This window comes from Ranitomeya variabilis, chromosome 8 (genome assembly GCF_051348905.1).
Source record: "Ranitomeya variabilis isolate aRanVar5 chromosome 8, aRanVar5.hap1, whole genome shotgun sequence".
Taxonomy (NCBI): Eukaryota; Metazoa; Chordata; class Amphibia; order Anura; family Dendrobatidae; genus Ranitomeya; species Ranitomeya variabilis.
The window spans coordinates 213,404,901-213,427,926 of record NC_135239.1 but is presented as its reverse complement, the minus strand read 5'-3'; the positions used below and the strand labels follow the sequence as shown (position 1 = coordinate 213,427,926).

Genomic DNA, 23,026 nt, shown 5'->3' with positions numbered 1-23,026 from the left:
TCAAAGTAGCCACCTTTTGCTTTGATGACTGTTTTGCACACTCTTGGCATTCTCTTGATGAGCTTCAAGAGGTAGTCACCGGGAATAGTCTTCCAACAATCTTGAAGGAGTTCCCAGAGATGCTTAGCACTTGTTGGCCCTTTTGCCTTCACTCTGCGGTCCAGCTCACCCCAAACCATCTCGATTGGGTTCAGGTCTGGTGACTGTGGAGGCCAGGTCATCTGGCGTAGCACCCCATCACTCTCCTTCTTGGTCAAATAGCCCTTACACAGCCTGGAGGTGTGTTTGGGGTCATTGTCCTGTTGAAAAATAAATGATGGTCCAAGTAAACGCAAACCGGATGGAATAGCATGCCGCTGCAAGATGCTGTGGTAGCCATGCTGGTGCTATGCCTTCAATTTTGAATAAATCCCTAACAGTGTCACCAGCAAAGCCCCCCCACACCATCACACCTCCTCCACCATGCTTCACGGTGGGAACCAGGCATGTAGAGTCCATCCGTTCACCTTTTCTGCGTCGCACAAAGACACGGTGGTTGGAACCAAAGACCTCAAATTTGGACTCATCAGACCAAAGCACAGATTTCCACTGGTCTAATGTCCATTCCTTGTGTTCTTTAGCCCAAACAAGTCTCTTCTGCTTGTTGCCTGTCCTTAGCAGTGGTTTCCCAGCAGTTATTTTGCCATGAAGGCCTGCTGCACAAAGTCTCCTCTTAACAGTTGTTGTAGAGATGTGTCTGCTGCTAGAACGGTGTGTGGCATTGACCTGGTCTCTAATCTGAGCTGCCGTTAACCTGCGATTTCTGAGGCTGGTGACTCGGATAAACTTCTCCTCAGAAGCAGAGGTGACTCTTGGTCATCCTTTCCTGGGGCGGTCCTCATGTGAGCCAGTTTCTTTGTAGCGCTTGATGGTTTTTGCCACTGCACTTGGGGACACTTTCAAAGTTTTCCCAATTTTTCGGACTAACTGACCTTCATTTCTAAAAGTAATGATGGCCACTCGTTTTTCTTTACTTAGCTGCTTTTTTCTTGCCATAATACAAATTCTAACAGTCTATTCAGTAGGACTATCAGCTGTGTATCCACCAGACTTCTGCACAACACAACTGATGGTCCCAACCCCATTTATAAGGCAAGAAATCCCACTTATTAAACCTGACAGGGCACACCTGTGAAGTGAAAACCATTCCCAGTGACTACCTCTTGAAGCTCATCAAGAGAATGCCAAGACTGTGCAAAGCAGTCATCAAAGCAAAAGGTGGCTACTTTGAAGAACCTAGAATATAAGACATATTTTCAGTTGTTTCACACTTTTTTGTTAAGTATATAATTCCACATGTGTTAATTCATAGTTTTGATGCCTTCAGTGTGAATGTACAGTTTTCATAGTCATGAAAATACAGAAAAATCCTTAAATGAGAAGGTGTGTCCAAACTTTTGGTCTGTACTGTATATAATATATATAATCCTGTCATGGCCAGCCCAATCTCCAGACCTGAACCCTACTGAAAACCTCTGGAATGTAATCAAGAGGAAGATGGATAGTCACAAGCCATCAAACAAAGAACTGCTGACATTATTGTACCAGGAGTCGCATAAGGTCACCCAGGAGCAGTGTGAAAGACTGGTGGAAAGCTGCCAAGATGCATGAAAGCTGGGATGAAAAATCATGGTTATTCCACAAAATATTGATTTCTGAACTCTTTCCGAGTTAAAACATTAGTATTGTTTTTTTCTAAATGATTATGAACTTGTTTTCTTTGCATTATTTGAGGTCTGAAAGCACTGTTGTTTTTTTTAATTTTGACCATTTCTCCTTTTCAGAAAAAAAAATACAAAATGTATTGCTTGGACATTCGGAGACATGTTGTCAGAAGTTTGTAGAATAAAAGAACAATTTACTTTCTACTCAAAAATATACATATAAAGAGAGAAATCAGACAAACTGAACATTGTGCAGTGATCTCTTAATTTTTGCCAGAGCTGAGTATATACAGTATACAATACTGTATATATATTCATAGCTTTGTCGCCACAAATTGAGGGGGCCCAGGCACATTTCTTGCACAGTGGCCCCAAGCTGTCAGTGTCTGCCCCTGGTCATATGAACAGATATTGTAGTCTCTGCTGGTGAACTTCAGGGTCACCTTTGGTCTCTGATCTACCTCTCTGATTAATGTCCCCCTTGCCCAGACTGAGAGTTTTGGTGAGCACCATTTCTTGGCAGGTTTGTTGTGGTACCATGTTCTTTCCATGTGATGATGATGGATTTGATGGAGCTCCGGGGGATCATTAGAGATTGGGATATTTTTTATAACCCAACCCTGACTTGCGCTTCTCAACAACTTTTCTCCTGACTTGTTTGGAGATCTCCTTGGTCTTCGTGGTGTTTCTTGGAGACCTCCTTATTCTTCATGGTGTTGTTTGGAGATCTCCTTGGTCTTCATGGTATTGTTTGGAGATCTCTTTGGTCTTCATGGTGGCGTTTGGAGATCTCCTTGGTCTTCATGGTGTTGTTTGGAGATCTCTTTGGTCTTCATGGTGGCGTTTGGAGATCTCCTTGGTCTTCATTATGTTTGGAGATCTCCTTGGTCTTCATGGTGTTGTCTGGAGATCTACTTGGTCTTCATTGTGTTTGGAGAACTCCTTGGTCTTAATGGTGGTGTTTGGAGATCTCCTTGGTCTTTATGGTGTTGTTTGGAGATCTCCTTGGTCTTCATGGTGTTGTTTGGGTAGTGGAGTCTCTTGTTAATGGTGCTGCAGCCTCTGTGGCCTTACAGAGAGGGTAAAGTGTAGATACTGACAGACGTGTGACACTTAGATTGCACACAGGTTGCCTTCCTTTCATTAAGCATGGGATTTATGAAGGGAATTGCTTGTACCAGAAATTTTTAGGGGCTTCATAGTAAGAGGGGTGAATACATATGCACATGCCAATTTTTAGTTGTTTGATCCCAGAAATTTAATTTTTGCCTATATTTTTCTCACTTCACCCACTTAGACTATTTCTTGCCTATGCATCACACACAAGTCGGATTACAAAAATATTTACACAAAGGTTATAATGTAACAAAATAGGTAAAAAGCCAGAATACTTTTGCAAACCACTGTAGATCTGATGATTCCCAGCCGTGAGCACGGTATAGTCGGATCTCATCACATTGGAGTGCTGTTTTTTTAGGCTGATGCTTGTGGTCTCTGCTACTAGTCTCTTACCTATCGTACTAGACATGAATATCTTCTCCATCGCTTTGATGTTTAGGCTTTTACTTGTTCCATTAACGCGAATCACGATCCGTGTTAGAGTGTTTGCGAAGATGCCAATATGTGGAAAGTGACCCCCGGTCCGTCTCTGTCCCCCCGGCTCCATTATGTAGCTCGTACATTGGTCAATGTTGTCATTGTACCTGCAAGAGATCATGTACCGAGCAGTGTAACAGCTGTGACATGTACAAGGAAAGCAACATCTCTCTGCCCATGCCTGCCTACTCCCCCAGAATGTCAGAGGGACCACCAGAGAAAAGCCCAGACCTCCTGGACGGACAGTGCAGTTGGCTCTTCATAGGTCCACTGATGGTATTGAGGAACAGTGTTTGCTCCTGTTCTTTGCACACTACGGTGACCGTACGTGCAGAGCGTATGTGCGTATGTTCATGTGCAGGAAAGTATGCACACAGCGTATGTGCAGGAAGGTATGTGCAGGAAAGTATGTGCAGGAAAGTATGTACAGGAAAGTATGTGCAGGAAGGTACGTGCAGAGCGTATGTGCAGGAAAGTATGTGCAGAGCGTATGTGCAGGAAAGTATGTGCAGGAAAGTATGTGCAGGAAAGTATGTACAGGAAAGTATGTGCAGGAAAGTATGTGCAGGAAGGTACGTGCAGAGCGTATGTGCAGGAAAGTATGTGCAGAGCGTATGTGCAGGAAAGTATGTACAGGAAAGTATGTGCAGGAAGGTATGTGCAGAGCGTATGTGCAGGAAAGTATGTGCAGGAAAGTATGTGCAGAGCGTATGTGCAGGAAAGTATGTGCAGGAAGGTACGTGCAGAGCGTATGTGCAGGAAAGTATGTGCAGAGCGTATGTGCAGGAAAGTATGTGCAGAGCGTATGTGCAGGAAAGTATGTGCAGAGCGTATGTGCAGGAAAGTATGTACAGGAAAGTATATGCAGGAAAGTATGTGCAGGAAAGTATGTACAGGAAAGTATGTGCAGGAAAGTATGTGCAGGAAAGTATGTACAGGAAAGTATGTGCAGAGCGTATGTGCAGGAAAGTATGTACAGGAAAGTATGTGCAGGAAGGTACGTGCAGGAAAGTATGTACAGGAAAGTATGTGCAGGAAAGTATGTACAGGAAAGTATGTACAGGAAAGTATGTACAGGAAAGTATGTGCAGGAAAGTATGTACAGGAAGGTACGTGCAGGAAAGTATGTGCAGGAAAGTATGTGCAGGAAGGTACGTGCAGAGCGTATGTGCAGGAAAGTATGTACAGGAAAGTATGTGCAGGAAAGTATGTACAGGAAAGTATGTACAGGAATGTATGTGCAGGAAAGTATGTACAGGAAAGTATGTGCAGGAAAGTATGTGCAGGAAAGTATGTGCAGGAAAGTATGTGCAAGAAGGTACGTGCAGGAAAGCACGTGCAGGAAAGCACGTGCAGGAAAGCACGTGCAGGAAAGCACGTGCAGGAAAGCACGTGCAGGAAAGTATGTGCAGGAAAGTATGTGCAGGAAAGTATGTGCAGGAAAGTATGTACAGGAAAGTATGTGCAGAGCAGGGCCGGCCTGGGACTAAAATTCAGCCCTGGCATTTGAAGTTACACAGGCCCACTTGTCAAATGGTGACTGTATATCTTTGTAGACTTGTAGGTAGGGCCGGTTTTAGGCAAAGTGGGGCTCTAGGCAAAGATTAAAATGTGACCCCAAATGCTAACATATTGCACATCACACAGAAGCATTTCGGTTTACAAGCGCTGAGTGTTGTGAATTCTATTTTTAGGCTCCCTCTAGTGGTCACAAGCGGTACTGTGTAGTGTTGTCTTTCTGCAGGTTGGCTGCATCAGCTGGTTCGTTATCCTTGGTTGGTTTTCTATTTAGCCCACCTGGATACTCAGTTCCTTGCCTGCTATCAATGTATTCAGTGCTCTTCAGATTCCTTGTGACTACCTTGCTCCCAGCCTCTCCAAGACAAGCTAAGTTTTTGTCCGTTCATTTTTTGATTATCAGCATTCATCATGTTTCTTGTCCAGCTTGCTAAGATGTGATCTCCTCGCTTGCTGGTTGCTCTAGGGGACTGAGTTTCTCCCCCCACACCGTTAGTTGGTGCGGGGGTTCTTGAAATCTCAGTGTGGATATTTTGTAAGGGTTTTCACTGACCGCACAGACCCCTTTACTATTTTCTGCTATCTAGTATTAGTGGGCCTCATTTGCTGAATCTGTTTTCACCCCTGTGTATGTGCCTTCCTCTTACCTCACCATTAATATTTGTTGGGGGCTTCTATATCTTTGGGGATTATTTCTCTGGAGGCAAGAGAGGTCTTTCTTTCTCTCTAGGGGTAGTTAGTTCCTCAGGCTGGCTCGAGACGTCTAGGATTTTTAGGCACGTTCACCGGCTACTTCTAGTGTGTTTGGATAGGTTCAGATTTGCGGTCAGTCCAGTTTGCCACCTCCCTAGAGCTTGTCCTATGTTTGTTACTTAGCTGGAGTAATTCGTGATCCTCATCCACTAAGGATCATAACAGCTGAGTTCAGGCCGCTAAATGAGTTTGATCAACAATACTGAAGTTGTTCAACGCTTGTCTCCCGGCCTCTTTCCACCAGCTGAGGAATAATGATGAGGATCATGTTATCAGCAGCACATCTACAGTCTACACCGGCGATGTGCTGCTGAGAACAAGGATTTTTGTTCCAGCAAAAACAATCTGAATATGCAGCATTTTACTTGTTTAGTAAAATACACCCCATAGTCCTCTGTTATGATCCGGTGGTAGGATCTCAAAACTGACCTGACACATATGACCAGAATATAGGACAAGTTCTGGGGATGTGGAAGCTATACTGACCGCAATCCTGATCCTATCCACAAACACTAAAGGCAGCTGTGGAGCGTTCCTAAAATCCTAGACGCCTTGTTCACAGCCTGAGAAACTGACTACCCCTAGAGAGAAAGCAAAGACCTCACTTGCCTCAGAGAAATAACCCCAAAGTTATAGTCAGCCCCCCACAAATAATAACGGTGAGTTAAGGGGAAAAGACAAATGTAGAAATGAAACAGGTTCAGCAAATGAGGCCCGCTAACACTAGATAGACTGAAAATAGATAGGAGTCTGTGCGGTCAGTACAAAAACTATCAAAAATAAACCACGCAGAGAATACAAGAACCCCCACACCGACTCACGATGTGAGGGGCGCACTCTGCACCCCAGAACTAACCAGCAAGCGAAAAATCACATATAAGCAAGCTGGACTGAACTCATCATATACAGAGAAACGTTTTCAAGGAAATAATGAGCAAAATGAACAAACAAACTTAACTTCTCCAGCAGGAGACTGGTCACAAGGAATATTCAGGAGCTCTCAGAAACAGGACTGAATACACCGACAGCAGGCAACAAATGAAGGTCCAGGTGAGTTAAATAGGCCCAGCATAGAAGGGAATGAAGCAGCTGAGCCCAGCCATATCGCTAAAGGCCACCAGAGGGAGCCCAAGAACAAACTCACACAGTACCACTCATGACCACAGGAGGGAGCCCGAGAACGGAATTCACAACAGTACCCCCCCCTTGAGGAGGGGTCACCGAACCCTCACCAGAGCTCCCAGGCCGATCAGGACGAGCCGAATGAAAGGCACGAACCAAATCGGCCGCATGGACATCGGAGGCGACAACCCAGGAATTATCCTCCTGACCATAGCCCTTCCATTTAACTAAGTACTGAAGCTTCCGTCTCGAAATACGAGAATCCAAGATCTTCTCCACCACCTACTCTAACTCCCCCTCGACCAAGACAGGAGCAGGAGGATCAACAGAAGGGACCACAGGCACCACATATCTCCGCAACAATGACCTATGGAACATATTATGAATGGCAAACGATGTTGGGAGGTCCAAACGAAATGACACAGGGTTGAGGATTTCCAAAATCTTATAAGGACCGATGAAACGAGGCTTGAACTTAGGAGAGGAAACCTTCATCGGGACATAACGAGAAGACAACCACACCAAATCCCCCACACGAAGTCGGGGACCCACACAGCGACGGCGATTAGCAAAGCGCTGAGCCTTCTCTTGGAACAACGTCAAATTGTCCACCACATGGTTCCAAATCTGCTGCAACCTATCCACCACAGAATCCACCCCAGGACAGTCAGAGGGTTCAACCTGACCCGAGGAAAAACGAGGATGAAAACCAGAATTGCAAAAGAAAGGTGAAACCAAAGTAGCAGAACTAGCCCGATTATTGAGGGCGAACTCAGCCAATGGCAAAAAAGTCACCCAATCATCCTGATCAGCAGAAACAAAACATCTCAAATAAGTTTCCAAGGTCTGATTAGTTCATTCGGTTTGGCCATTCGTCTGAGGATGGAAGGCCGACGAAAAAGACAATTCAATGCCCATCTTAGCACAAAAGGACCGCCAAAATCTGGACACAAACTGGGATCCTCTGTCAGACACAATGTTCTCCGGAATACCATGTGAACGAACCACATTCTGAAAAAACAGTGGCACCAAATTGGAGGAGGAAGGCAGCTTAGGCAAAGGTACCAAATGGACCATTTTAGAAAAACGATCACAAACCACCCAGATGACAGACATCCTCTGAGAGACAGGAAGATCCGAAATAAAATCCATGGAAATGTGCGTCCAAGGCCTCTTCGGGACAGGCAAAGGCAAAAGCAATCCACTGGCACGAGAACAGCAAGGCTTGGCCCGAGCACAAATCCCACAGGACTGCACAAAGGAACGCACATCCCGCGACAAGGAAGGCCACCAAAAGGACCTCGCCACCAAATCCCTGGTACCAAAAATCCCAGGATGACCTGCCAACACCGAAGAATGAACCTCGGAAATAACTCTACTGGTCCATCTGTCCGGGACAAACAGTCTCTCCGGTGGACAACGGTCAGGTCTATTGGCCTGAAACTCCTGCAACACCCGTCGCAGATCAGGAGAGATGGCAGACAAAATCACCCCCTCTTTGAGGACACCAGTCGGTTCAGAAACTTCCGGGGAGTCAGGTACAAAACTCCTAGAAAGGGCATCAGCCTTCACGTTTTTCGAACCTGGAAGATATGAAACCACGAAATTGAAACGAGAGAAAAACAGCGACCATCGAGCCTGTCTCGGATTCAACCGTTTGGCAGACTCGAGATAAGTCAAATTCTTGTGATCCGTCAAGACCACCACACGATGCTTGGCTCCCTCAAGCCAATGTCGCCACTCCTCAAATGCCCACTTCATTGCCAACAACTCCCGATTACCAACATCATAATTACGCTCGGCAGGTGAAAACTTTCTTGAAAAGAAAACACATGGTCTCATCACAGAGCCATCAGAGCTTCTCTGCGACAAGACAGCCCCTGCTCCAATCTCAGAAGCATCAACCTCGACCTGAAAGGGAAGAGAGACATCGGGCTGGCGCAAGACAGGAGCCGAAGAAAATCGACGTTTCAGCTCCTGAAAGGCCTCCACGGCCACAGGAGACCAATTCGTCACATCAGAACCCTTCTTGGTCAAATCCGTCAAAGGCTTAACCACACTAGAAAAATTAGTGATGAAGTGACGGTAAAAATTAGCAAAACCCAAGAACTTCTGAAGACTCTTCACAGATGTAGGTTGAGTCCAGTCATAAATAGCCTGGACCTTGACTGGATCCATCTCAATAGTAGAAGGAGAAAAAATAAAGCCCAAAAAGGAAACCTTCTGGACTCCGAAGAGACATTTAGAGCCCTTCACAAACAAGGCATTGGCACGCAGGACCTGAAATACCATCCTGACCTGCTTCACATGAGACTCCCAATCATCAGAAAAGACCAAAATATCATCCAGGTACACAATCATAAATCTATCCAGATACTCTCGGAAGAGGTCATGCATGAAGGACTGAAACACAGAGGGGGCATTAGAAAGCCCAAAAGGCATCACCAAGTACTCAAAATGGCCTTCGGGCGTATTAAATGCTGTTTTCCATTCATCGCCCTGCTTTATGCGCACAAGATTATACGCTCCTCGAAGATCTATCTTGGTGAACCAACTGGCCCCCCTAATCCGGGCAAACAGATCGGACAACAGTGGCAAGGGGTACTGAAATTTGACCGTGATGTTATTTAGAAGGCGATAATCTATACAGGGTCTCAGAGAACCATCCTTCTTGGCCACAAAAAAGAACCCCGCACCTAAAGGGGACGAGGACGGGCGAATATGCCCCTTCTCCAAGGACTCCTTTATATAACTCCGCATAGCGGCATGTTCTGGTACAGATAAATTAAAAAGTCGTCCCTTAGGGAACTTACTACCAGGAATCAGATTTATAGCACAATCACAATCCCTATGAGGAGGTAGAGCACTAGATTTGGGCTCATCAAATACATCCTGGTAGTCCGACAAAAATTCAGGGACTTCAGAAGGAGTAGAAGAAGCAATTGACACCAAAGGAGCATCGCCATGAATTCCCTGGCAACCCCAACTTGACACAGACATTGCTTTCCAATCCAGGACTGGATTATGAGCCTGCAACCATGGCAGGCCCAACACGACAACATCATGCAAATTATGTAGTACAAGAAAGCAAATCACCTCCTGATGTGCAGGAGCCATGCACATGGTCACTTGAGTCCAGTACTGAGGTTTATTCTTGGCCAATGGCGTAGCATCAATTCCCTTTAGTGAAATAGGAAATTGTAAAGGCTCCAAGATAAAACCACAGCGCCTGGCAAATGACAAATCCATCAAATTCAGGGCGGCACCTGAATCCACAAAAGCCATAACTGAGTAGGATGACAGAGAGCAAATCAAAGTAATAGACAAAATGAATTTAGGTTGTACAGTACCAATGGTGACAGACTTGGCGAACCTTTTTGTGCGCTTAGAACACTCTGAGATAGCATGAGCAGAATCACCACAGTAAAAGCACAACCCATTCTGACGTCTGTGGTTTTGCCGTTCAACTCTGGTCAGAATCCTGTCGCATTGCATAGGCTCAGGTTTCTGCTCAGAAAATACCGCCAGATGGTGCACTGGTTTGCGCTCCCGCAGACGCCGATCTATCTGAATGGCCAAAGACATAGACTCATTCAGACCCACAGGCGTGGGGAACCCCACCATAACATCTTTAAGGGCTTCAGAAAGACCCTTTCTGAAAATCGCCCCAGGGCGCACTCATTCCATTAAGTGAGCACAGACCACCTCCTAAACTTCTGACAGTAAACCTCTGCTTCATCTTGACCCTGAGAGAGAGCCAGCAAAACCTTCTCTGCTTGGTCTACCAGATTAGGTTCCTCATAAAGCACTCCAAGCGCCAGAAAAAACGCATCCACATTTAGCAATGCAGGATCTCCTGGCGCCAGAGAGAATGCCCAATCTTGAGGGTCACCACGTAACAAAGAAATAACAATTTTAACTTGCTGAACAGAATCACCAGAGGAGCGAGGTCTCAGAGAAAGGAATAACTTACAATTATTCTTAAAGTTCAAAAACCTAGATCTATCTCCGGAAAACAGCTCAGGAGTTGGTATTTTAGGCTCTGACATAGGACTGCGGACTACATAATCCTGAATGCCCTGTACCCTTGCAGTGAGATGGTCCACACTAGAAGACAGACTCTGAATGTCCATATCTGCAGCTGAGTTCAGAACCACCCAGAGATTAAGGGGAGGAGAGAAACTAAACACAGTGCAGAGGAAAAAAAAAAAAATGACTTCAGGATTTCTCTTCTCCCTCTTCTGCTGCATTAACACTTTAGGGCCTGCTGTACTGTTATGATCCGGTGGTAGGATCTCAAAACTGACCTGACACATATGACCAGAATATAGGACAAGTTCTGGGGAGGTGGAAGCTATACTGACCGCAATCCTGATCCTATCCACAAACACTAAAGGCAGCTGTGGAGCGTTCCTAAAATCCTAGACGCCTCGTTCACAACCTGAGAAACTGACTACCCCTAGAGAGAAAGCAAAGACCTCACTTGCCTCAGAGAAATAACCCCAAAGTTATAGACAGCCCCCCACAAATAATAACGGTGAGTTAAGGGGAAAAGACAAACGTAGAAATGAAACAGGTTCAGCAAATGAGGCCCGCTAATACTAGATAGGTAGATAATAGATAGGTGTCTGTGCGGTCAGTACAAAAACTATCAAAAATAAACCACGCAGAGAATACAAGAACCCCCACACCGACTCACGATGTGAGGGGCGCACTCTGCACCCCAGAACTAACCAGCAAGCGAAAAATCACATAATAGCAAGCTGGACTGAACTCATTATATACTGAGAAACGTTTTCAAGGAAATAATGAGCAAAATGAACAAACAAACTTAACTTCTCCAGCAGGAGACTGGTCACAAGGAATATTCAGGAGCTCTCAGAAACAGGACTGAATACACCGACAGCAGGCAACAAATGAAGGTCCAGGTGAGTTAAATAGGCCCAGCATAGAAGGAAATGAAGCAGCTGAGCCCAGCCATATCGCTAAAGGCCACCAGAGGGAGCCCAAGAACAAACTCACACAGTACCACTCATGACCACAGGAGGGAGCCCGAGAACGGAATTCACAACAGTCCTCCATATATTATAATGTGCACCACAGTCCTCCATATAGTATAATACACCCCTTATAGTACTCCATATATTAAAATACACTGCTCAGACCTCCATATAGGATAAAACACTCCTCATAGTCCTCCATATAGCATAGTACACTCCTCATAGTGCTCCATATAGTATAATGCACCGCCATAGTCATCCATGTAGTACAATTCACTTCCCATAGTATAATGCACCCCATAGTTCTTCATATAGTATAACGTATTCCCCATAGTCCTCAATACAGTATAATGCAGCCCACATATAGTATAATGCAGCCACCACCCTACAGAATATAATGCAGCCAACCCAGAGTATAATGCAGCCACCCCATAGAATATAATGCAGCCCCCCCATAGAGTATGATGCAATCACCCCTCATAGAATATAAATATAATACTGCCCCCCATAGAATATAACGTAGCCCCAAATAGAATACAGCCCACCTCCACATAGAATATAATGCTGCCCCATCAAAAAGTATGAAGCAATCATCCCTCATAAAATCTAATACAGCCCCCATAGAATATAATACAACCCACCTCTCCATAATATATAATGTAGCCCCCCATAGAATATAATGCAGCCCCCCATAGTATATAAGACAGCCTCCCCCATAGAATATAATATACCCCCGCAATAGTATATAACAAAGCCACATAGTATATAACATGGCCTCCCCCATAGAATATAATATACCCCCCATAGTATATATCAAAGCCCGCATAGTATATAGCACAACTTGCATAGTATATAGCACAGCCTGCATAATATAGCACAGCCCGCGTAGTAGTATACAGCACAGCCCACACAGTAGTATATACAGAACAGCCCCCACAGTGGTATATACAGCACAGCCCACAGTGGTATATACAGCACAGCCCGCACAGTGGTATATACAGCACAGCCCGCACAGTGGTATATAGAGCACAGCCCGCACAGTGGTATATAGAGCACAGCCCGCACAGTGGTATATAGAGCACAGCCCTCACAGTGGTATATAGAGCACAGCCCACACAGTGGTATATAGAGCACAGCCCGCACAGTGGTATATAGAGCACAGCCCGCACAGTGGTATATAGAGCACAGCCCGCACAGTGGTATATAGAGCACAGCCCGCACAGTGGTATATACAGCACAGCCCGCACAGTGGAATATAGAGCACAGCCAACACAGTGGTATATAGAGCACAGCCCGCACAGTGGTATATAGAGCACAGCCCGCACAGTGGTATATAGAGCACAGCCCGCACAGTGGTATATAGAGCACAGCCCGCACAGTGGTATATACAGCACAGCCCGCACAGTGGAATATAGAGCACAGCCAACACAGTGGTATATAGAGCACAGCCCGCACAGTGGTATATCCAGCACAGCCCGCACAGTGGTATATACAGCACAGCCCGCACAGTGGTATATAGAGCACAGCCCGCACAGTGGAATATAGAGCACAGCCCGCACAGTGGTATATAGAGCACAGCCCGCACAGTGGTATATAGAGCACAGCCCTCACAGTGGTATATAGAGCACAGCCCACACAGTGGTATATAGAGCACAGCCCGCACAGTGGTATATAGAGCACAGCCCGCACAGTGGTATATAGAGCACAGCCCGCACAGTGGTATATAGAGCACAGCCCGCACAGTGGTATATACAGCACAGCCCGCACAGTGGAATATAGAGCACAGCCAACACAGTGGTATATAGAGCACAGCCCGCACAGTGGTATATAGAGCACAGCCCGCACAGTGGTATATAGAGCACAGCCCGCACAGTGGTATATAGAGCACAGCCCGCACAGTGGTATATACAGCACAGCCCGCACAGTGGAATATAGAGCACAGCCAACACAGTGGTATATAGAGCACAGCCCGCACAGTGGTATATCCAGCACAGCCCGCACAGTGGTATATACAGCACAGCCCGCACAGTGGTATATAGAGCACAGCCCGCACAGTGGAATATAGAGCAGAGCCCGCACAGTGGTATATACAGCACAGCCCGCACAGTGGTATATAGAGCACAGCCCGCACAGTGGTATATAGAGCACAGCCCGCACAGTGGTATATAGAGCACAGCCCGCACAGTGGTATATACAGCACAGCCCACACAGTGGTATATAGAGCACAGCCCTCACAGTGGTATATAGAGCACAGCCCGCACAGTGGTATATAGAGCACAGCCAACACAGTGGTATATAGAGCACAGCCAACACAGTGGTATATAGAGCACAGCCCTCACAGTGGTATATACAGCACAGCCCTCACAGTGGTATATACAGCACAGCCCGCACAGTGGTATATAGAGCACAGCCCTCACAGTGGTATATACAGCACAGCCCTCACAGTGGTATATACAGCACAGCCCTCACAGTGGTATATACAGCACAGCCCTCACAGTGGTATATACAGCACAGCCCGCACAGTGGTATATACAGCACAGCCCGCACAGTGGTATATAGAGCACAGCCCTCACAGTGGTATATACAGCACAGCCCGCACAGTGGTATATAGAGCACAGCCCACACAGTGGTATATAGAGCACAGCTCACACAGTGGTATATAAAGCACAGCCAACACAGTGGTATATAGAGCACAGCCCTCACAGTGGTATATACAGCACAGCCCGCACAGTGGTATATAGAGCACAGCCAACACAGTGGTATATAGAGCACAGCCCGCACAGTGGTATATAGAGCACAGCCCTCACAGTGGTATATACAGCACAGCCCTCACAGTGGTATATACAGCACAGCCCGCACAGTGGTATATAGAGCACAGCCCGCACAGTGGTATATCCAGCACAGCCCTCACAGTGGTATATACAGCACAGCCCTCACAGTGGTATATACAGCACAGCCCTCACAGTGGTATATACAGCACAGCCCGCACAGTGGTATATACAGCACAGCCCGCACAGTGGTATATAGAGCACAGCCAACACAGTGGTATATAGAGCACAGCCCTCACAGTGGTATATACAGCACAGCCCGCACAGTGGTATATAGAGCACAGCCCACACAGTGGTATATAGAGCACAGCTCACACAGTGGTATATAAAGCACAGCCAACACAGTGGTATATAGAGCACAGCCCTCACAGTGGTATATACAGCACAGCCCGCACAGTGGTATATAGAGCACAGCCAACACAGTGGTATATAGAGCACAGCCCGCACAGTGGTATATAGAGCACAGCCAACACAGTGGTATATACAGCACAGCCCTCACAGTGGTATATACAGCACAGCCCTCACAGTGGTATATACAGCACAGCCCGCACAGTGGTATATAGAGCACAGCCAACACAGTGGTATATAGAGCACAGCCCGCACAGTGGTATATAGAGCACAGCCCGCACAGTGGTATATAGAGCACAGCCCGCACAGTGGTATATAGAGCACAGCCCACACAGTGGTATATAGAGCACAGCCCGCACAGTGGTATATAGAGCACAGCCCGCACAGTGGTATATAGAGCACAGCCCGCACAGTGGTATATAGAGCACAGCCAACACAGTGGTATATAGAGCACAGCCAACACAGTGGTATATAGAGCACAGCCCGCACAGTGGTATATAGAGCACAGCCCACACAGTGGTATATAGAGCACAGCCCGCACAGTGGTATATAGAGCACAGCCCACACAGTGGTATATAGAGCACAGCCCGCACAGTGGTATATAGAGCACAGCCCGCACAGTGGTATATAGAGCACAGCCCGCACAGTGGTATATAGAGCACAGCCCGCACAGTGGTATATACAGCACAGCCCGCACAGTGGAATATAGAGCACAGCCAACACAGTGGTATATAGAGCACAGCCCGCACAGTGGTATATAGAGCACAGCCCGCACAGTGGTATATAGAGCACAGCCCGCACAGTGGTATATAGAGCACAGCCCGCACAGTGGTATATACAGCACAGCCCGCACAGTGGAATATAGAGCACAGCCAACACAGTGGTATATAGAGCACAGCCCGCACAGTGGTATATCCAGCACAGCCCGCACAGTGGTATATACAGCACAGCCCGCACAGTGGAATATAGAGCACAGCCCGCACAGTGGAATATAGAGCACAGCCCGCACAGTGGTATATAGAGCACAGCCCGCACAGTGGTATATAGAGCACAGCCCTCACAGTGGTATATAGAGCACAGCCCACACAGTGGTATATAGAGCACAGCCCGCACAGTGGTATATAGAGCACAGCCCGCACAGTGGTATATAGAGCACAGCCCGCACAGTGGTATATAGAGCACAGCTCACACAGTGGTATATAAAGCACAGCCAACACAGTGGTATATAGAGCACAGCCCTCACAGTGGTATATACAGCACAGCCCGCACAGTGGTATATAGAGCACAGCCAACACAGTGGTATATAGAGCACAGCCCGCACAGTGGTATATAGAGCACAGCCCTCACAGTGGTATATACAGCACAGCCCTCACAGTGGTATATACAGCACAGCCCGCACAGTGGTATATAGAGCACAGCCCGCACAGTGGTATATCCAGCACAGCCCTCACAGTGGTATATACAGCACAGCCCTCACAGTGGTATATACAGCACAGCCCTCACAGTGGTATATACAGCACAGCCCGCACAGTGGTATATACAGCACAGCCCGCACAGTGGTATATAGAGCACAGCCAACACAGTGGTATATAGAGCACAGCCCTCACAGTGGTATATACAGCACAGCCCGCACAGTGGTATATAGAGCACAGCCCACACAGTGGTATATAGAGCACAGCCCTCACAGTGGTATATACAGCACAGCCCACACAGTGGTATATAGAGCACAGCTCACACAGTGGTATATAAAGCACAGCCAACACAGTGGTATATAGAGCACAGCCCTCACAGTGGTATATACAGCACAGCCCGCACAGTGGTATATAGAGCACAGCCAACACAGTGGTATATAGAGCACAGCCCGCACAGTGGTATATAGAGCACAGCCAACACAGTGGTATATACAGCACAGCCCTCACAGTGGTATATACAGCACAGCCCTCACAGTGGTATATACAGCACAGCCCGCACAGTGGTATATAGAGCACAGCCAACACAGTGGTATATAGAGCACAGCCCGCACAGTGGTATATAGAGCACAGCCCGCACAGTGGTATATAGAGCACAGCCCGCACAGTGGTATATAGAGCACAGCCCACACAGTGGTATATAGAGCACAGCCCGCACAGTGGTATATAGAGCACAGCCCGCACAGTGGTATATAGAGCACAGCCCGCACAGTGGTATATAGAGCACAGCCAACACAGTGGTATATAGAGCACAGCCAACACAGTGGTATATAGAGCACAGCCCGCACAGTGGTATATAGAGCACAGCCCACACAGTGGTATATAGAGCACAGCCCGCACAGTGGTATATAGAGCACAGCCCACACAGTGGTATATAGAGCACAGCCCGCACAGTGGTATATAGAGCACAGCCCGCACAGTGGTATATAGAGCACAGCCCGCACAGTGGTATATAGAGCACAGCCCGCACAGTGGTATATACAGCACAGCCCGCACAGTGGAATATAGAGCACAGCCAACACAGTGGTATATAGAGCACAGCCCGCACAGTGGTATATAGAGCACAGCCCGCACAGTGGTATATAGAGCACAGCCCGCACAGTGGTATATAGAGCACAGCCCGCACAGTGGTATATACAGCACAGCCCGCACAGTGGAATATAGAGCACAGCCAACACAGTGGTATATAGAGCACAGCCCGCACAGTGGTATATCCAGCACAGCCCGCACAGTGGTATATACAGCACAGCCCGCACAGTGGTATATAGAGCACAGCCCGCACAGTGGAATATAGAGCACAGCCCGCACAGTGGTATATAGAGCACAGCCCGCACAGTGGTATATAGAGCACAGCCCTCACAGTGGTATATAGAGCACAGCCCACACAGTGGTATATAGAGCACAGCCCGCACAGTGGTATATAGAGCACAGCCCGCACAGTGGTATATAGAGCACAGCCCGCACAGTGGTATATAGAGCACAGCCCGCACAGTGGTATATACAGCACAGCCCGCACAGTGGAATATAGAGCACAGCCAACACAGTGGTATATAGAGCACAGCCCGCACAGTGGTATATCCAGCACAGCCCGCACAGTGGTATATACAGCACAGCCCGCACAGTGGTATATAGAGCACAGCCCGCACAGTGGTATATAGAGCACAGCCCGCACAGTGGTATATAGAGCACAGCCCGCACAGTGGTATATACAGCACAGCCCACACAGTGGTATATAGAGCACAGCCCTCACAGTGGTATATAGAGCACAGCCCGCACAGTGGTATATAGAGCACAGCCAACACAGTGGTATATAGAGCACAGCCAACACAGTGGTATATAGAGCACAGCCCTCACAGTGGTATATACAGCACAGCCCTCACAGTGGTATATACAGCACAGCCCGCACAGTGGTATATAGAGCACAGCCCTCACAGTGGTATATACAGCACAGCCCTCACAGTGGTATATACAGCACAGCCCTCACAGTGGTATATACAGCACAGCCCTCACAGTGGTATATACAGCACAGCCCGCACAGTGGTATATACAGCACAGCCCGCACAGTGGTATATAGAGCACAGCCCTCACAGTGGTATATACAGCACAGCCCGCACAGTGGTATATAGAGCACAGCCCACACAGTGGTATATAGAGCACAGCTCACACAGTGGCATATAAAGCACAGCCAACACAGTGGTATATAGAGCACAGCCCTCACAGTGGTATATACAGCACAGCCCGCACAGTGGTATATAGAGCACAGCCAACACAGTGGTATATAGAGCACAGCCCGCACAGTGGTATATAGAGCACAGCCCTCACAGTGGTATATACAGCACAGCCCTCACAGTGGTATATACAGCACAGCCCGCACAGTGGTATATAGAGCACAGCCCGCACAGTGGTATATCCAGCACAGCCCTCACAGTGGTATATACAGCACAGCCATCACAGTGGTATATACAGCACAGCCCTCACAGTGGTATATACAGCACAGCCCGCACAGTGGTATATACAGCACAGCCCGCACAGTGGTATATACAGCACAGCCCGCACAGTGTTATATACAGCAGAGCCCGCACAGTGGTATATCCAGCACAGCCCGCACAGTGGTATATACAGCACAGCCCGCACAGTGGTATATACAGCACAGCCCGCACAGTGGTATATAGAGCACAGCCAACACAGTGGTATATAGAGCACAGCCCTCACAGTGGTATATACAGCACAGCCCGCACAGTGGTATATAGAGCACAGCCCACACAGTGGTATATAGAGCACAGCTCACACAGTGGTATATAAAGCACAGCCCTCACAGTGGTATATACAGCACAGCCCGCACAGTGGTATATAGAGCACAGCCAACACAGTGGTATATAGAGCACAGCCCGCACAGTGGTATATAGAGCACAGCCAACACAGTGGTATATACAGCACAGCCCTCACAGTGGTATATACAGCACAGCCCTCACAGTGGTATATACAGCACAGCCCGCACAGTGGTATATAGAGCACAGCCAACACAGTGGTATATAGAGCACAGCCCGCACAGTGGTATATAGAGCACAGCCCGCACAGTGGTATATAGAGCACAGCCCGCACAGTGGTATATAGAGCACAGCCCACACAGTGGTATATAGAGCACAGCCCGCACAGTGGTATATAGAGCACAGCCCGCACAGTGGTATATAGAGCACAGCCCGCACAGTGGTATATAGAGCACAGCCAACACAGTGGTATATAGAGCACAGCCAACACAGTGGTATATAGAGCACAGCCCACATCTCATCTCTCCCCCCACCCCCCCACCCCCGATAATGGCCCCACAGCCCAGTAAAAAAAACAAAATCTCTCCTCACCTTTCCTTTTGCCCGCGCTGCTCCTGGCTCCTGTCTCGGTGGCTGCAGTCTGCCCGGGACACAGCAGGTGCGCGATGCTATGACGTCATCGCGCACCCGCAGTGTCAGAGGCAGAGCGGGGAATGATGGGAGAGGGAGCGTCTGTAGACGCTCTCTCCTCCATCATTGCATTGAACTATACTGGCGTCATAGACGCCGGTATAGTTGAATGCGGCGGCGGCGGCACTTGCGCGGGGAGAGGGGGGTTTAAGAGTGCAGCGGCCCACTACTGGCACCGGCCCTTCTGGCATTTGCCAGAAGTGCCCGATGGCCAGTCCGGCCCTGGTGCAGAGCTATGTGCAGGAAGGTATGTGCAGAGCGTATGTGCAGAGGGTGTGAGGAGAGCGTATGTGCAGAGCGTATGTGCAGGAAAGTATGTGCAGGAAAGTATGTGCAGGAAAGTATGTGCAGAGCGTATGTGCAGGAAAGCATGTGCAGGAAGGTATGTGCAGAGCGTATGTGCAGAGGGTATGTGCAGAGCGTATGTGCAGAGGGTATGTGCAGAGGGTATATGCAGAGCGTATGTGCAGGAAAGTATGTGCAGAGCGTATGTGCAGGAAAGTATGTGCAGAGCGTATGTGCAGAGCGTATGTGCAGGAAAGTATGTGCAGGAAAGTATGTGCAGAGCTATGTGCAGGAAAGTATGTGCAGGAAAGTATGTGCAGAGCGTATGTGCAGGAAAGTATGTGCAGAGCGTATGTGCAGAGCGTATCTGCAGGAAAGTATGTGCAGAGCGTATGTGCAGAGCGTATCTGCAGGAAAGTATGTGCAGAGCTATGTGCAGGAAAGTATGTGCAGGAAAGTATGTGCAGAGCGTATGTGCAGGAAAGTATACCCACAGAGCGTATGTGCAGAGCGTATGTGCAGGAAGGTACATGCAGGAAAGTATGCAGGAAAGTATGCAGGAAGGTATGTGCAGGAAGGTATGTGCAGGAAGGTATGTGGCGCTGCTGGCCACGGAGAAGTTGTGAAGGTCACTGTGAAGGTGCACTAGGGACAACCATGATTACGACTTTCTGCTGGAATCGTGTTGGTTTTTCTGTCTATATTTATGTTCCTGTGATAGATTTGAAGATTTGAGTCCAGTCACGTAGGGCCGGATATGTTTTCACTGCTTCTAACACTGCTGTGGGGGGCACCTTGGCTGTCACTGAGAGGTGGGCACTGTTTCTGACTCTGCTATGCTTGTCCACTGGCTGGCGCTATAATGAGGCGCTGTCTTATGCACTGTTGTGGGGGCCATATTTGTAGCACTGGAATGGGACACTGTTAGAGGGGCACTTTCATTGGCGGTGTTATGGGGGCACTACTTCGTGCATTATTATGTGGGCACTGTTATATTGGCAGTCGCTGTTGTGGGGCACAGATTCTGGCACTGTTATGGGTCATTTTGCCTGGCACTGTTTGGTGGGTGTAATCTCTATGTTCGGCCCCCGTCAGCCCCTCTACCTCGCTATGCGGCTGTCGGGTTTGCCATTCTGGAGTGTGGGGAGTTCTGCAGACAGAGCCACGTGTTACCGCTGTGGAGCTGAACTTAGGGTGGTCGCTGTACCCCATTGCCAGGACTCCGGTACTAGTGAGCTCTGTGAGTAGACTATATTGGGGCGATGCCGGGTTCACTAATATACGGGGAGAATCGTTTATCTTCAATGCTTTAGACTTGTGTCCAGTGACCACAATCCTCATTATCCCCACTACAATGATGGGATTGCTCTGTACCCGCAATACAGGTTATACTCGGTGTCTGCCGGAGCCTTCGCCCCAGGGGCCCAGTTACAGCTGAGGGAACAATTTCCTGACGCCTCTATGTCGATCTGACAGGATAAATCCGTGGCCGATGTTCCATCAACTCCTGAAAAATAAATGACCATAAAATACATAGAGAAAGGTCAGCAATGTTGTGCTACAAACACTCTGTGCTGCGGGGGCGCTCTGCTCCGCTCTGTAGGGCTATGTGCCCACGTTGCTGATTGGACGCTGCAGATTCACAGCAGTTTTCCATGCGTTGTACAGTACCATGTAAACCTATGGAAAACCAAAGCCGCTGTGCACATGCTGCCGAAAATACTGCACGGAAACGCTGCGTTGTTTATTCCGCAGCATGTCAATTCTTTGTGCGGATTCCACAGCGTTTTACATCTGCTCCATAATAAGAAAACCGCAGGTGAAATCCGCACAAAAAAAAAAAAACAGGAAATCCGCGGTAAATCCGCAGGTAAAACGCAGTGTGTTTTACCTGCAGAATTTTCAAAAACCTGCACACGAATCTGCAACGTCGGCACATAGCCTTAATCTCCTAAATTATGCGTCATGCTCATTACAGGGCCAGATACTGACTTGTGCGGTAGTTTTCCCCCAATAAGCAGCAATAATGAGAGTTTTCTTTCCTTCTGGGAGAGAGCTCCTTCACAACCTTAGACACATACTAGGCGAGAAGACAATCAGCACTCACCCGGAGACGCGGGCAGATCTTTAGTCGCCCACTTACTGAGCCCCCCGCTTATTGGGGTACGTAAATTCTTGAGATCATAAATCTCTGCAGCGACCTGAGCAGTGAGACCTTGGTGCAGCTCCAGATTCTGAGCTGAGAAGTTATTACTTGTCTACAAAACAAGAGGAAATGGTAAAGTAGAAGACATGATCGTGTAAAACGTAATCAACTGTTTATATATCAACTGCTATAACCTGGGCATCTCCTGTATATAATTATATATGTACAGCCGGTATAACCTGGGCATCTCCTGTATATACTTATATATGTACAGCCGGTATAACCTGGGCATCTCCTGTATATAATTATATATGTACAGTTGGTATAACCTGGGCATCTCCTGTATATAATTATATATGTACGGCTGGTATAACCTGGGCATCTCCTGTATATAATTATATATGTACAGTTGGTATAACCTGGGCATCTCCTGTATATAATTATATATGTACAGCCGGTATAACCTGGGCATCTCCTGTATATAATTATATATATACAGCTGGTATAACCTGGGCATCTCCTGTATATAATTATATATGTACAGCCGGTATAACCTGGGCATCTCCTGTATATACTTATATATGTACAGCCGGTATAACCTGGGCATCTCCTGTATATAATTATATATGTACAGCCGGTATAACCTGGGCATCTCCTGTATATAATTATATATGTACAGTTGGTATAACCTGGGCATCTCCTGTATATAATTATATATGTACAGCCGGTATAACCTGGGCATCTCCTGTATATATTATATATGTACAGCCGGTATAACCTGGGCATCTCCTGTATATAAT

At 47.5% G+C, this 23,026-nt stretch overlaps 1 protein-coding gene across 10 annotated transcripts in view; it reads right to left on the bottom strand.

The window, feature by feature from the left end:
• Window positions 1-23,026, bottom strand: part of IL5RA (interleukin 5 receptor subunit alpha) — a 120,799-nt gene that overhangs the window by 13,094 nt on the left and 84,679 nt on the right. For all 10 annotated transcript variants that reach the window (XM_077276861.1, XM_077276863.1, XM_077276858.1 and 7 more), the window contains 3 exons: window positions 22,188-22,338; window positions 21,455-21,587; window positions 3,216-3,406 (listed from right to left, as the gene is read on the bottom strand). In XM_077276861.1, the coding sequence (XP_077132976.1) occupies window positions 3,216-3,406; window positions 21,455-21,587; window positions 22,188-22,338 (475 nt within the window). The remainder of the gene's footprint in view (window positions 1-3,215; window positions 3,407-21,454; window positions 21,588-22,187; window positions 22,339-23,026) is intronic.